Source organism: Anomaloglossus baeobatrachus, chromosome 3, assembly GCF_048569485.1.
Source record: "Anomaloglossus baeobatrachus isolate aAnoBae1 chromosome 3, aAnoBae1.hap1, whole genome shotgun sequence".
NCBI classification, from domain to species: Eukaryota; Metazoa; Chordata; class Amphibia; order Anura; family Aromobatidae; genus Anomaloglossus; species Anomaloglossus baeobatrachus.
Genome location: NC_134355.1, coordinates 555793144 through 555809255, shown reverse-complemented (window position 1 = coordinate 555809255; position 16112 = coordinate 555793144). Strand labels below are relative to the sequence as shown.

The 16112-nt window shown below is 43.2% G+C and overlaps 2 protein-coding genes across 2 annotated transcripts in view; one reads left to right on the top strand and one right to left on the bottom strand.

Moving 5' to 3' along the window:
* The window catches only part of FARSB (phenylalanyl-tRNA synthetase subunit beta), a 134596-nt gene extending 126912 nt beyond the window's left edge, over nt 1–7684 (top strand). The window contains exon 17 of the mRNA XM_075340819.1: nt 4250–7684. Coding sequence (XP_075196934.1) covers nt 4250–4401 — 152 coding nt within the window. The 3' untranslated portion in view covers nt 4402–7684. The remainder of the gene's footprint in view (nt 1–4249) is intronic.
* The window catches only part of SGPP2 (sphingosine-1-phosphate phosphatase 2), a 93381-nt gene continuing 84405 nt past the window's right edge, over nt 7137–16112 (bottom strand). Inside the window, exons 4-5 of the mRNA XM_075340820.1 lie at nt 13329–13418; nt 7137–10743 (exon numbers count right to left, since the gene is read on the bottom strand). Of these exons, the coding sequence (XP_075196935.1) occupies nt 10201–10743; nt 13329–13418 (633 nt within the window). The 3' untranslated portion in view covers nt 7137–10200. The remainder of the gene's footprint in view (nt 10744–13328; nt 13419–16112) is intronic.

Here is a 16112-nt window from a genome sequence, read left to right as displayed (position 1 = left end):
ACACACACACACACACACACTCACACTCGTGTGCAGGATCACGCTGCTTCTGTGGTCTTCGCACTAACTGAAACAGTTTTTCCTTGGGTAATTAGAAGAATGCTTTAATTATCAGTGTCGCTTCTTATGGGTGAAGGAGCCATGGGCTGAATTGGTATTATCCTAAACCTATTATTGCGGGTGGATCCTAAGCCCATTTCAAGGCTATTGACTGCTGTGTGTGCGATGCACCAATTTCACACTTTTTTCCAAGTGAATATCACCGGAAAAAAACTATGAATTAACACATGTGGAATGAAATACTTACCAAAAAAGTGTGAAACAACTGAAAATATGTCTTATATTCTAGGTTCTTCAAAGTAGCCACCTTTTGCTTTGATTACTGCTTTGCACACTCTTGGCATTCTCTTGAGCTTCAAGAGGTAGTCATCGGAAATGGATTTCCCTTCACAGGTGTGCCCTGTCAGGTTTAATAAGTGGGATTTCTTGCCTTATAAATGGGGTTGGGACCATCATTTGTGTTGTGCAGAAGTCTGGTGGATACACAGCTGATAGTCCTACTGAATAGACTGTGTATGCTTTTTTTCTTGCCATAATACAAATTCTGTGACCAGTACTTCCAGTCAGTGGTTGCTGATTGGCAGGTGCCTTGAGAAGTACGTTTGAGCAGAAGAAACGCTCCTCTTCTGCTTAGGCTAGCTTCACACTTCCGTTAAAATGTATCAGTCACAATCCGCGGCTATGGTAAACAACGCTTTCCGTTTAGCGGATTCCGTTGTGTCCCATAGACTTGTATTAGTGGCGGATTGCGACTGATGACCTTGTGTTGCATCCGCTGCGTCGCGGTCAGTCGTTTTTTGACTGACCGCCGGGCGGGAGCAACGCAGAAGGTAAAGTTTTTCTAGCCGTCAAAATTGACGCACCGCGCAGGAATCCACCGCAGTCCGTCACACTTGTAATGTATGTCTATGGTGCTGGATTCCGTCGTAATCCGTGTTACGACGGAATCTAGCGCTGGATTCCGTCATGCTCTACTGAGCATGCCCAGCATGTTTGGCACACCCACTGGGCTGTCCCGAACACAAGTTTACGGATCATGACTGATCCGTCAAAAAACGGACGTACAGCGGATGCAGCGGATGCGAAAGGAATCCTGTGAAAAACACATCCGTTGCATCAGTTGACAACTAAAAAACGACTGATCCGTTGCTGACGGACCTGACGGATTTAAAACAACGGAAGTGTGAACCTAGACTTAGACGTGTCTGTGAATGCTGCAGCTGTCATGTAAGATTTTTTTTAAAGCCAGGGCACCAGCAGTGAGCTTCGAGCATAGAGGTGATGCCGCTCCTGGAGATTATGATGCCTTCTCTATGTACGTTATATGTATATATTATATCCGCACACATGTTGGGACTCGCCTATAAGGGTATATACCTTTGTTCCAGATAATACTACTTTCTGAACACAGTGTCAGCCCTCCTGTGAAGATGCAAGTGTTTTCTGCAGGAGAACGCAGCGGTCCATGTCTACGATCGGGGTTCTGGACGCTGCAGACTTTCGCTGTGCTCTCCTGGCTGAGAACACTTGCGTCTCCACAACATAAATTGACATGCTGCGGCTAGGAAATTTGCGCCACATGTCAGTTTACTCTGCGGAAAACAGCACAGAGGGAGGAGATTTCTATACATCCCATCCACTGTGCATATACTGTACAATGCAGCGTTTGACGCAGGCAAAACACTCTGCATCCAAAGCGCTGCTAAGGCCGGAGTCACACTTGCGCGTATCTTGCATCACATCACCCAGCGCGGCAGCACACTTTCCTGACAAGAGCGGGTCAATTGCATGTATTTCTATGCAGCTGAGACGCTCCTGTCCGGAGAGAATGAAGGCGTGTCGGGTGATGCAATGTGAGACTTACGCAACTGTGACTCCAGCCTAACACGGATCATCTGGACTCGCCTTCATAAAGCAGGTAACTCGCCTGACCTATACATTACTGAGTGCAGCAGGACTAACCCTTTAAAGGGAACCATTCACCAGGATTTTCGTATATAACCTAAAGCCAGTGCTTTACTAGCACTATCACGCTGATTCTCTACATACCTTTAGAGGTGAGCTCGGATGTGTAGTTTTTGAAATCCAAGAAAGTAAAGTTTATAAAATCATCAGCTTCTTGAGTGACAGCAGCTGAGGAGCAGATATCTGGGGGAGTATTCATAGTTATCCCCTCCCCCTGTAAGTATTATACAGTCGACCTAGCAGTACCTGTGGTGAGGTCATACCCATCTGACCAAAAGGGGCGGGGCCTCAGCCAACAAAGCTGAAATCAGGAAGCAACATTTTTCTGTTGGCTGAGGCTTCACCCCTTCTGGTCACATGGGTATGACCTCACACAGGTCCTGCTAGGTCGATTGTATAATACTTATGCTAATTCTAACAAAAGGAAGGGGATAACTATGAATATCCCACCACCCCCCAGATATTAGCTACTCCTCAGCTGCTGTCACTCAAGAAGTTGCTGATTTTATTAACTTTACTTTCTTTGTTTTCAAAACCGAAACATCTAAGCTGACCACTTAAGGTATGTAGAGAATAAGCTTGATAGTGCCAGTATAGCACTGGCTTTAGCTTATATACGAAAATCCTGTTGATTGGTTCCCTTTTAAGTTTAATCTGTTTCTGGGAAAGCTGAGTGACAAGTAATAAGTCAGTTCCCATAAGATTTTCGCACAGTTTTCTAAGATTGGCATACTCACCTCCAAGATGACCACTGCTTTGCTAAAGAATCTGAAAGTAAAGGTGCTGGACTGGCCAAGCATGTCTTCAGACTTAAACCATCTGAAGCATCCTCAAATAGAGTGTGGAGGAGCGCAAGGTCTCCCATCCTCTATGGCAGTGTTTCTCAACTCCAGTCCTCAAGACCCACCAACAGATCATGTTTTCAGGTTTACCTCAATCAGGTTTCTCAGATTTCCTTAATGTTGCACAGGTGATTGAATTATTCCCTGTCTAATATAGAGGAAAACATAAAAACATGAACTGTTGGTGGGTCTTGAGGACTGGAGTTGAGAAACACTGCTCTATGGCATCACGGAGCTGGTAGATGTTGAAGAGAATCCAGTGGCTCCTGTGAAGCTCTAGTGACCTCCATGCCCAAGAGAGTTAAGGCAGTAATGGTGGAAATAATGGTGGCCACACAAAATATTGACACTTTGGACACAATTTGGCCATTTACACACAGCGACCTCGCTAGCTATGTCGCTGGTGAAAGCAACCGCCCCCGTCTGTTGTGCGTCATGGGCAAATCGCTGCCCGGGGTGCACAACATCGCTAGCACCCGTCACACATACTTACCTGCCCAGCAACGTTGCTGTGGCCGGCGAACCGCCTCCTTTCTAAGGGGGCGGTTCTTTCGGCATCACAGCGGCGTCACTAAGCGGCCGCCCAATAGAAGTGGAGAGGCGGAGTTGAGCGGCCGTAACATCCAGCCCACCTCCTTCCTCCTTGGCGGCAGCCACAGGTACGATGTGGTTTCTCATTCCTGCGGCGTCACACATAACGATGTGTGCTGCCGCAGGATCGACGAACAACATTGTACCGGCAGCAGCAACGATATTGGAGATTAGAACGACGTATCAACGATATGGTGAGTATTTTTGATCGTTAACTGTCGTTCCTGCGTTTCCCACACAACGACGTCGCTAACGAGGCCGGATGTGCGTCACGAATTCCGTGACCCCAACGACATCTCGTTAGCGATGTCGTTGCGTGTAAAGTGGCCTTTAGGTGTATGCTCACTTTTGTTGCCAGCAGTTTAGACATTAATGGCCATGTGTAGAGCTATTTAGAGCTTACACCAAATTTACACTGTTATACAAGCTGTACACTGACTACTTTACATTGTATCACAGGATCAGATCTTCAGTTTTGTCCCATGAAATTATATAACTCAATATTTACAAAAATGTGAGGGGTGTACTCACTTTTGTGATATACTGTGTCTGCTTATACATTGAGCCATTACTTTCTAGTGTACCGCTGCCTGATCAGGCTGATTAATTGGTTGTTGGGTGATGATAGCAGCTCTGTTCTTTCAGTGATGTTGTAGCACACTGCCACACAGATATAGATAGATATATATATAGATATAGAGAGATAGATATAGATAGATATAGATATCTATGTGTTTGTATGCATTATACAGTACTTTTAAAACATGGGGTTTTTTTTTCTTTTTTTACAGATCCAGCTTTCTTTCCTGGTCGGTGTGCAGAAATACTGGCTGATGGCAAAACCATAGGAAAACTGGGCGTTCTGCATCCTGATGTCATCACAAAATTTGATTTGACTCTGCCTTGCTCAGCCCTAGAAATAAACGTGGAGCCATTTTTGTGATGTGAAATTAGCTGAAATGTTTTTTAATCAGATATAGGGGGGGGTGTACAACAATGGGATAAAATGTTTTCAGTTCAGCCATCATGATTTTTCTTCGGTTGGAGTGAGCTTACCTGATCAGACATATCTCTACCTGCTCTCAGTTTATCTCCACTACATACTGTGGACTTTGTAACAAGTGGCGTCATACATGGGTTGAATTTTAACAGAATACTATAAAATTTCCTCTTTGACCTAGAAAAAGTGATGACTTTCTGAGGCCTTCTTCACACACTCATATCGCTGGTGAATATTCACTGCACCGGGGACCCAGAAGCAGCAGCACCGATGATAGTATTGCTGGGGATAGGGAGTATAGAAATTCCTGTTGTCTGTGTGCTATCCTATCCGGATGTCACACGGCTAGCACACGCTGAACACACACGGACACATATGTACCAACACCACGGAGTGTGTAAAATGTGTGTGTTTTACATGGACATGTGAAAGAGGCCTAAATCTGCATTTACTCTGAACATTTGCTGATAATCGGGAACGAGCTTGCTTCCAATTATCGGCATGTCTAAACAGGCTGCAAATTATTACTGAATTAGTAACCTGTTTAAGCAGTTTTCAAAACTCACAGCAGCACATCATCCTGCATAAACACAACGTGCTGCCGAGGACAATGGCAGTCTGTGCACATAGAACAATTGTATAACCTATTATTCTGTGTGCATAAAAGCGCATACAGCCAGTCTAAACATGCAATTAAACGACCACCTATCTGCAGGCATATAGCTGGTTAGTCGTCTTCTAATGGCGCCAATGTAAATGCACCCAGAGACTACATGCCCACAGAAGTTTGTACCTGCGGGTATATCCGCAGGTACATCCGCAGGTACATCCGCAGGTTTCCCGCAGCTGCTCGCCGGAATCCGCAGCTATTTTTAGCTGCGGTAGTACAGCGAAATAGCTGCGGTAACCCACTGCCTTTGTATACTATATGGGTAAGTGTACCTGACTACACAGGGGATGGAAATTAAACAGTTTACTGTTATATAAAGTTCACCAGGGGCGAATGTTTCATTGAAGCAAGCTGTGGAACCACACAAGGGAAACCTGCGGGCATTCATGCAGCTTACCTGCAGAAGTCCCGGCCTCTATCTCCATAGTGGAGGGGCCAAGATTTCTGCAGGTAATTCCGCAGAAATAATTGACATGCAGTTACGTGTGGCTGCGGGACATCCGCAGAATATTCCACAGCTGCACATACCGCAGCATGGACACAGCACTCCCCATGTCCCATAGGATAACATGGAGAGTGTCTGTACATGCTGAAACCTGCGGCTTTAGCTGGAAAATCCGCAGATTTAATCTCCCGTAGGCACATAGCCTTAGGGTTCGGTTCCACTTGCACTTTGCACTGACTAGTGCAATCCGATAAAATATGGGCTTGCTCTCACTCAAGTGCAAAACCATGGGGCAGTGTCCATCTGTGATTGATTTCTCATGCCATAGCCACATGCGGAATGAATAGCAGCATGCTGTATTTGGCAGCGATTCTCTGCTCACGCACCCCCATACAACTCTATGGGAGCGCGTGAAACATTGCACTTAACTCGCATGTCATCTAAATGCAGTGCGATGTACGCAGAGACAGGCCAGGGAGGAGATGGGGAGAAAGTTCTCCCTCCCTCTTCTCCGTAGCTGTGATCCGATCGCAGCAGATCAGTCACATGTCCCTCGGCTGACGCTCGCAGCAGAGTGTCATTAGCATACCGCTTTGGATGCTCTCGCAAGCAATGTGGAAGTGGAACCGTACCCTTAGGCTAGGAATATTATCTGGTTGCGATTGGCAATTCCATTATTATGTGTAGACATCTAAAAATGTGTGAAATTTCAGAGAATGGATTGTTCTAGTTCTTTAGTGCCCTATCTTTCTACTGACACAGATATTTGTTGGAAAATGTTATTCACTTTGTGATCAGTCAACAACCTAATATCTGTGGCTTACAAATCTCATGTATATGGCTGTGTTCACATATTGCATTAGATATATCCTTTGGAAGCGGTTGTGGTTCTTCCATCCAAGAAGTCTTCAGTTTTGTGGAGTTTTTTGTCTTGAAGTGAATTGACACCTGAGTTAACATCATCAAACTACTTGCATGCACTTGTTAATCACACGCTACCATAATTAGCTTTAAAAGGAATCTGTCACCAGGTTTTTTCCCCCCTTATGAGCTGTGGCCACCACCAGTGAGCCCTTATATATAGTATTATGGAATGTGGTGTAGAAGAGCCCAGGCTGCTCTGTATAACGTAAAAAATAGCTTTATAATACTCATCTGCAAGTCGATCCGGTCCAACACCTTCTCCATCTTGTCCTCAGTCATTTACACAAAGGCCGCCATTGTGCGCCTGCGCATGTGCACTTCAAAGTACATGCACAGGTGGTCTTTGACCTTTCTTCGCACCTGCACATTACCGTACTTTGCTCTGCCCTCACCAGGGTAGAGAGAAGCGCACATGCTCAGGAGCATAATGGTGGCCTACGTGTCAATAACGCCGGACGTGTCGTGCACATGCGGCTGGGCAAGGTGGAGGAGTCACCGAACTTGAGAGCAGGAACACCCTTCGGACCGGACCCGATGTAAGCCTATGGGAAAAATCTACACAAACTCTGCGTACCCACAAGAGAAACTGACAAGTTGCGGATTGGAAACGTGCACCGTAGGTCAGTGTAGGCAGAGTTTTAATAAAAAAAAATCACAGTGGGCAAGAGATTTTTATACATTACATCCACTTTGATGGAACTGTTAAGTCGCTGCTTTTTTGATACAACATCAAATACTTTTCAAAAAACTCACCATGTGCACAGTGGCTAAGTAGTCAGGCATACACAGTAGACTAACATTAGCCAAAGCCACGGATATCAGTGGGATTGGCCGACAGAATAATGTGTATGGGGCCCGCAGTCTCTCACCTGACTGCACACTGAGTATTTAGTGTTTTTTTTACCTGTTTTTGTAAACCTAAAAATACAGAAGTGATGCCCGTTTTTCAATTATATTTTTCCTCTGAGTGTAAGCCAAAACTGAGGTAAAAAGAAACCCCTCACCAAATACTTGGCGTGTGCACGTGGCACGACGTATAAGGTATTTGCAACTCATATGTTATTTAGAAAAGTTTTGCTGGGTTAAGGGTTAAATCATAAGGCTGAGCGAGCTTGACCTACAGAATTTTTGTATTTATTTCTGTAAATGAGAGTGCTTGACAATAAAGTACATTTGTTACAATCTGGTGCGGTTGTATATGGCATTGTGTAATGGACTTGTCACTTTAACCAAGAAGGAACATCCGGTGGCACAATGTCTCCACTATGAAGGGAGTAACTAAACCTTATAGGGTTTGATCCCATGTAAAATACAAATGCAAGGTAGTATGAAGGTTTAGTCTATTGCAGAATTACCCTGTGTTACCAACTGTATTAAGGTACTGATGGCGACAAATACCATTCTGACATGGCTGTTAGGGTAAAATTCACACCAGACCGAATTGTGCAGAAATTTCTGGAACCCATTATTTTAAACATCTAAGGCCCCCTTCACACGTCAGTGAAAAACACTGACGTTCTTCACTGACGTGTAAAACACGCACATGTCCCTCCGTGTTCCGTGATTCACGGCACATGTGGGTTGTTCATGTGCAATCCGTGATTGCAAATGGACATGACTCACCTGCCTTCGCTCCTGCTGTCCATGGTGCTGAACTCCTCGGCTCTGCAGCGTCCGCCCACCGCTCTCTGCAGCTACTTCCAGGTCGGCAGCTCCTGCTTTCATGAATATTCATGAGCCGGGCAGGAGCTGCAGAGAGCGGAGGCAGCACAGCGCGTCGAAAATGTTTATTATTTTATATGTCAGTGTTTTTCTGGTACGTGTTTCACGGATCACACACTGATCACACCATAGTGTGGTCCGTGGGTCATCAGTGATGCCAGAAAAAACGGACTTGTGTCCGTGCAGAATCACGGACACGCGTGTACGCTGCACGGAGACACGTTCAGTGAAAAATCACTGATGTGTGCGCAGACCCATTGATTATAATGAGTCTGCGTATGTCAGTGATTGAGAGAGAAAAAAAAACCACATACGTACCAGAATCACTGACGTGGGAAGGGGGCCTAAATGGGGAAGTTTCTGCAAACCCCAGTTAGAGGAGTCCCAGAAATTTCTGCAACAAATCTGTAAAGTGCAAATGTATTCAATTTTTGAATTTTTCTAAAAGGTAAATCTGTAGGGTTTTTTTCCCTTCCAAAAATGTAATAAAATTATGCCCTAAGGGTATGTGCCCATGATCAGGACTCACTGCATCCTGGATGCAGTGGGTCCGAAAGTCTCCTCTGCAGGAGACTACAGCTGCTCATACCTATGATCAGGGTTCAGTGCTCTCCCTACGGAGGACATATGAGAATCCGCAGCAAACAATTGACATGCTGCGGTCTGCAAAGACACCCCGCAGATCAGTGTTTGCTTCGGAAAAAAACAAGCACGGAGGGCAGGATATTTCTAGAAATCCCATACTCTGTGCTTGTACTGTACAAAGCAGCATTTTGGACTCAGCTGAAGCTGTTAGAAATGGATCGCCCTGTGGATCAAACTTCAATACATGACTGCAGACTTCCACTTATAATAATAATAATGTACCGGTATATTAGAATGTTTGCTCCCCATTTAGCATTTATGTGCAATATTTTTAAGAAATCTAGTAATGCCTTTTATTATAGCAGGTACAGTGTGGACATACAAATCACCGTCTGGGTCATGTGTACAGTCATCCTAATAAGAGGTTAATACTCTGCTTTGGCTACATTTAGATCAGGTGCCATAATCAACAAACAATATACTTACTGCTGCTTCATAAGCCGTATATTACATAACCATCAGTAAACTATACGGCATCAGTCAGACAAGTAATGCAAAATCAGTGCAGTATAAATACTGTAAACTTTCACTTTGTGCATATAAAAAAATATCCTGCTTGCTCACTCCTAATTTTTTTTTCTTTTTTTTTGTTGAGTCCTTGAAGATGGAGAATATTTGAGTTGTTTTTTTTCTTGTTTTTTCTTTTTTTCATTCTGCAGGGATCCAATCCTAAAAGGCTTATTCCAAACTCTGCCTTTCATGGCCAAAATGAGACTGTTTCTAGATCCTGGCCACCAGACGCGAGCTTATAACAGTCACCCGCAGCTGCACTATGCCCTTTACGTAATTCCTATAGAAATAATTATAAGTTAAGAAAACCGCTTGGCAGAAAGAGCAATGCAATTTCAGTAACATAGGAGCCACACCAGCCACGTAACTCTGTACAGTTTCTCTTACTCCCATTATCTTCTTTAGGCGTAAACAGCAAGGGCAGCTGCTGTCATATCCTCGCCTCTGGTGGCCAAGACCTAGATGCAGGTATTCCCATCTCAGTCATGAAAGGTCGGCGATAGGAATAGCCCTTTAAAATTTAATTTAGGGAAGCAATATGAATCTGGGATACAAGTGCATGTCTTAGGCAATATATTAGAGTCCAGTCTTAGTGCCTGTGAAGAACAGAACTGATGGTGTTTGGAAGAGTCCATTACAAATAGTGGTGGAGCCTCCTGCATTGGCCAGGATGCCAGGCGATGTGTGGTAATAATCATAAACTCTTATCGTCCATTATCCATGTGCAGCTCGGCCATCCAAAATTGTGAGCGTGTCTTGGCCAGGACTAGACACTTTGGACTGAATTAACTTTGACAATCTCCCAGTTCTGCTCTTCTGTGGACACTCATAAGCCCAACAAATAATAAAGCCAAGGAACAGTTGAAGTGGCAACCACACCAATCGACAGATAAGTAACAAATTTATAGGGCACCTCAATCTCCAGTCTTTGCCTAACCAGTTTGTCCTCTGTTAAGACTTTGTACCATGATCCTAGAGCTTTGAGGGACAGCGTCTTTGCAATGAACCGTACGATCACCAAAAGTGTAACACCAAGAACAAACCTCAATAAATGTTTTATCAGCATGGAATATGTTATTGGAGGGATACCAAGCGGGAATACTCCAGAAGGCACATAAGTCAGTCCTATACGATTGATGATCCAAACACCTACACATGTCCCCGCTCCCACACTGAGTATAACGGTAGTGTCTGCCCGAGTAGTGCTGTAGTGGTCCAATCTTGGGTAGTTATAGCTCAGAATAAAAGCAGTAACGACAGCAAATACAGGACAGATTGGGTTTGTCAGAATCAGCTGGTCCATGAAATCCCATGCTGGAAAAGTCACTGCTATGAATAACAAGGCGATCAGAACTCCACATATCACATCCTGCAAGGAAAAAAGGTGAGAGATAAGATTCCCGAGTGACAACATGGATAGGTTCAATCCTAAGAGGAGTGGATGGGTTATTGTAAAGAGCAGGTTCTTATTGAGAACCTTAGCAGCCCATCAATTACATTTAATATTCATGATTTACTATCAATAAAAAAAGACCAATAATTTTCAAGTCAGTGTGTCCAATTTCTAAAGACAAAAAAAACAAAACACTGAAGGTCCAGTACGCAGTTGGGACTCCTGGACTATTACAGATTCACACAACACAAAGCCAGAATACAGCACCTATGGAATACTATGGACCAATGCTGCACCTCCATAGGTTTCAAGTTTTACATGGAGGTGAAAGGGTGCCATATTAACCTACAGCATAGGCTGCAATAGCTCCATTATACAGACTTATAAGCCTATGGTTGTTATTCAGCTCTCCTGATTGTTGTAAAATGCTTTAGAGCTCATGCATATGGCTCCAGTTCAGATCTATGAATATGGCCCAGAAGCATCACATGGACTGCCTACAGTCAGTAACACAAACCGCCCATGAAACAATAGGATCCCTCATTCTTACGTCTAGGTGTGGCTAGTTATATTCAGAAAGATATAAGATAACCAAATACATATCATAACTATACTTTCTAAACACATACCCAATTGGTTACTCCCATTCATTGTCATCTGTGGCCACCGCCCCATTCTAACAGGGCGGTTCAGTTCACAGTTCTTATAGGAGGCCAGCAACTGCAAGTGTTATCATTAATCCAGATGACAGGTGATCACTAGTGATGGGTGAATGTGCTCAGCGCTGCTCAGTACTCATTCGCGAATTAGGGTGCTCGGGTACTCTGCCAAGTATCACGAGTGCTCGGCTGTGTTGTCCGTGAAACAACCAGAAAGCACCGGCTTCACTGCATGATGGGTGCAGGCACCCCCTGGTGAGCCATGCTCAGTGTCTGAATGACTCTCTTAGGGAATAAAATAATGTTCTCGGATGTAGTGTGACCCAGAAAAAAAAAAAAACAAACAAAACCTACCCTCCCGCCGGAAATGTTTATGGCCGGCTGTATGTGAGCAAAGACCCGAACTGTCCAATCATTAGACTTTCCATAATGCTCGTTACTCGTGTCGATCCAGTCTTAGTGCCTGACCAGCTCGAGTCGAGTGATGAGCATTTTAGTGCCCGACCAGCACTAGTGATTACTTGCCAATTTGGAAGTAATCTTTATATATTAAAAAGAAAACAAAAAAACAAACAAATGGCAGAATAACACAATTTGATAGGAGGAGGTATGTTCAATGGTACGTTTTGGGGCAGTTGGGGAAAAAGTGTTTAAAATAATGATGTGCTTAATGCTTTAACCTTACAATAAAAAAAAGAACCTTTATCTTGATAAATATCTGATTTATTTTATCTGTTTTTGGTAATGTATTCTAGGACTAGAGAGGAGCTGCAGTGTTGTGGTGAGTGTGCAGGAATGATAAAACATCCCGATACAGTGACATGATTTCTCCGTGAACCTCCTCACAACTCTCATTGGGCTTGTCCTTTGACATGCCGTCTAGTGGCTGACATTATAACAATACTGTAATTCTAGTAAGCATTCCCATCTGAATTTCAAAGCTTAGATTTCATGGAAACAATCTCACGAGACCTTCACATGATTCCCTCTTAAAAATCCTTTATAGGACTCCTCCAGAATTGCTTTCAAGACTTATTGACAATTTCCAATTGCCTGGTAGCCACACAAACTATGGTAATGTATGGGTCTCTGAAGTTTAATCCGTTCCCTGCTGGAAAAGGCAGCAAATCACTGGATTTTACTATATTACTCGGCACCCCTGCTGTGAAGGGGCCAATGAATGCCATTGTTCCTCTCTGAGTAATCATTTCCATTGAAATATCCGTAGTACACCCGTTATGCTCTTCTTTTGCCCAAGGCCTTGAATGGCAATTGACAAGGCTCACTAAAGAGGTATTGAGATATGGAAGAGAGGTATTCTTTAAGTTAGCAAATCGCCCTACCAGTGTTTAGAAGTGAAGCAACAGGGTCAAGAATATAGACAGTTGTCACAGATCTTAACAACGATGACTGTGACCTGATTGACTTTATTGGTCAATCCCATGTAACACTGCCATTGGGGTATGTTTGGACTTTTAGAATGACTACAATACTGCAAATATATTACAATTATATCCATATATAATACAATACCTATTTACTAAACATTCACTAGTCAATGCCTTTTTAAAGGAGCATCCTCATCTTACAGGTTGTGACTGAATATGGAAAGATCATGGAGTGGGCACTGTACTTGCTCATCTATGTTCAAAATGGCAGGCAAATGATAAAATAACTTAAGTGAATGCGGTTTTGTCGAAAGTTTTCCATTCATGATGTGACGTCTACAGCTACCATTCATGGATGCCATTTCTATAATGTACATTTTTCATGCCGTCTAGTTATTAGCTGGCACAATAACATCCTCAAGACCTAAAAATGGTTCCTTGGCTTATGCCCTACCATCTGTATGTATGGAGTCCATGGATACAAGTGCCTGGTATCATACGGTTATCAGCTTACCAGGACTGTGTGCATTCCTGTATACAGCCGGCTGAGGGACACAAGGGTGGAGAGGCAAAGGGCAGCCACAAATCCGAGCACAAAGGGAAACTGAAAAAGAAAGAAAAAGTTATTAAATGTTCACCCAATACATCAGCTTTACCAACATTATTTTAGTGAACATTTGAAATAAAATCAGCCAAACCTCAATTGCTGCAAAAATGACTGTCCCAAAGTCATGTGATAATAGTATTTCTGGAAATTCAGTGCAACATATAAGCCATATTTCATATTAGTAGTATTCCTTGAAATGGTTCACACTTGTATATAGAGCTGATAGCTGGGTTTGTAATGTGACACAGCTAAAATCAGATATGCTGCCCCTCACCCACACCGACTGCCATGATCTAATCTAAAAGATGTTAGTTATCTGTGCTCATCATGGACCAGGTTAGACCAAGAAATCCAGGCTGTGTCATTACAACTCACACACTGAAAAACCTGACTTAAGCTAATGTTGATGTGTTCTTTTTCCCCTGTGTGCTGCTGCCTGCTTATGATTGGTTACCATCATACAGGGAGAAGAAGTACACACCCCCAGGTAAAACTTTGGTAATGCCACTAATGATAATTAGTTCAGTAGGTGCCAAATACTTTATACGTTTTTATCTCCACAATGAACAAGTGAAAATAAAACTTTTTTTTATGGTCAGCAGACACTATCACATCATGTATCCAGTTGAACATGAAAAATTTAATGAAATATCATATTTCATGGCCCTGATTCATCAAAGTAACTCTGGCATAAAACTCTTCTTAGAAAAGTAACAAACGTTGTGTGCAACATGAAGTTGCACAAAAATATTGCAACTTTTCACATTTTTCACCAGCTTCGGCCACCTCTGCCAACATAAACAGAGTTGGAGTGAAATGGGAGGTGGCAACGCTCTCTCTTCCAATTCATGATGAGCTGTGGTGTGCCTTATTGCACAGTTTTTACTTCACTGCTTGACTGAGTCAAATTTATAGTGTGGAGCACGGAGGCACATTCTACTTTTACGATGCACCTAATTCATTAAGAGGCATGCACCTCTTAAAGGGAATCTGTCATCAGGTTTTTGCCACCTAATCTGAGAGCAGCACAATGTAGGGGCAGAGATCCTGATTTCAGCAGTGTGTCGCTTAGGGCAGCTTAACACATCCGGCTTTTCGCCGGATTGCTGGATCTGGCACACTCCAGTACAATGGCAGCACGACAAGCTCTGGTCACATGCTGTCATGTGACCGGAGCATGTGACCCGGAAGTTGCCACACTGCCATTATACTGTATCACACTGTACTGGAGTGCGCCGGATCCGGCAAAAATGCCGGATGTATGAAACGGCCCTTAGTGTAGTTTTGATAAAATCACTGATTAAATCAACATTATAGTATTATTAGAGGACTACTTGACCTACTGCAGGTAGCCCAGCATATTCATGAGCTGCGTATAACTGCTAGATCTGCAGCAGAGAAAACATTGATTTTATCAAAATGACAGCATGTAGCTCAGTAAGTGTCATCACTGGAATCAGGGTCTCTGTCTCTACATTATGCTGCTCTCAGATAAGGTAGCAAAAACCTGGTGGTAGATTCCCTCCCCCCCCCCATTACCATGGACCTTTCCAGCTTGAGAATACCAGTCCCCAGCTTCATCTGCACAGGTTAAAAAGTTTTTTTTATTTATTTAAAGAATTAAAAGAAAAAGAAAAAAATGCGTGGGAGCCTCTATTTTTGATAACCATCCAAGATAAAGCACACAGCGGGGGACTACAGCCCTCAGCTGTCTACTTTACCTGCGCTTGTCATCACAAATAGGCAGGGGACCAAACACCAAAGTACCGTAATACTCTGATAACATCGTTCCCAGAAGCGACCTGTATTTCAGACATGCATCCATCCCAATACTGTTTCCGTTCAATTTCACCACTTTTCCATCCATTTCAGAATTCTTCCAGCCCCGCTAGACATCCTGGGAGGGTCAACTGGAAAATTATCAGAGTTTCCGATTGACTTGCATTAGATTCGTTATTCGTGACGAATACAAGGATAGTACAAAATATTTGAGACAAATAATCCAATGCCGAATACATCACTACTAGAGTTGAGCGAGTACCTAACTATTCGTACTCGCTATACTCTTAACGAGTATTGTCTAATACTCGCGTATTCATTCCAAAAGTGTGTGCAATGCAAGTCAATGGTGAAAAACTCGCAAAGTAACGAGTAACCCGAATGCCGCACTATTTGCTACTTGCACGAATAGTACACCATTTGGGTTACTCGTTACATTGCGAGTTTTTCCCCATTGACTTGCATTGCACACGTAATTCGGAATGAATACGCAAATATTAGACAGTACTCGTTATGAGTATAGCGAGTACGAATAGATACTCGCTCAATTCTAAATCACTACTCCTCACCAGCAAAAAGAAAAATACCTTGCCTACATGAGCAGTCACTCATCATTGGTAGATGTGTAAACAAATACATGGTCAGCATAGCCACCATTTCAGACACCACAAATCTTAAAGATTGGTGGTAATCGCAGTAGTAACCTGCTATCCGACTAATGGTATATCTAGGCTCACAGATATGGGGTATGAAGAAGGGTTTCATCTAAATATATCCATCTATGGTCAAGATCCCATTGGCAGCTATAGAATATTGTGTAGTCTACTACAGATATCAGATAGCACAATAAGAACAGAAAAAGTCTTGGGCTTAAAATTTACTTTTTATTGATGCGTTAAGTTAAAATGCTAT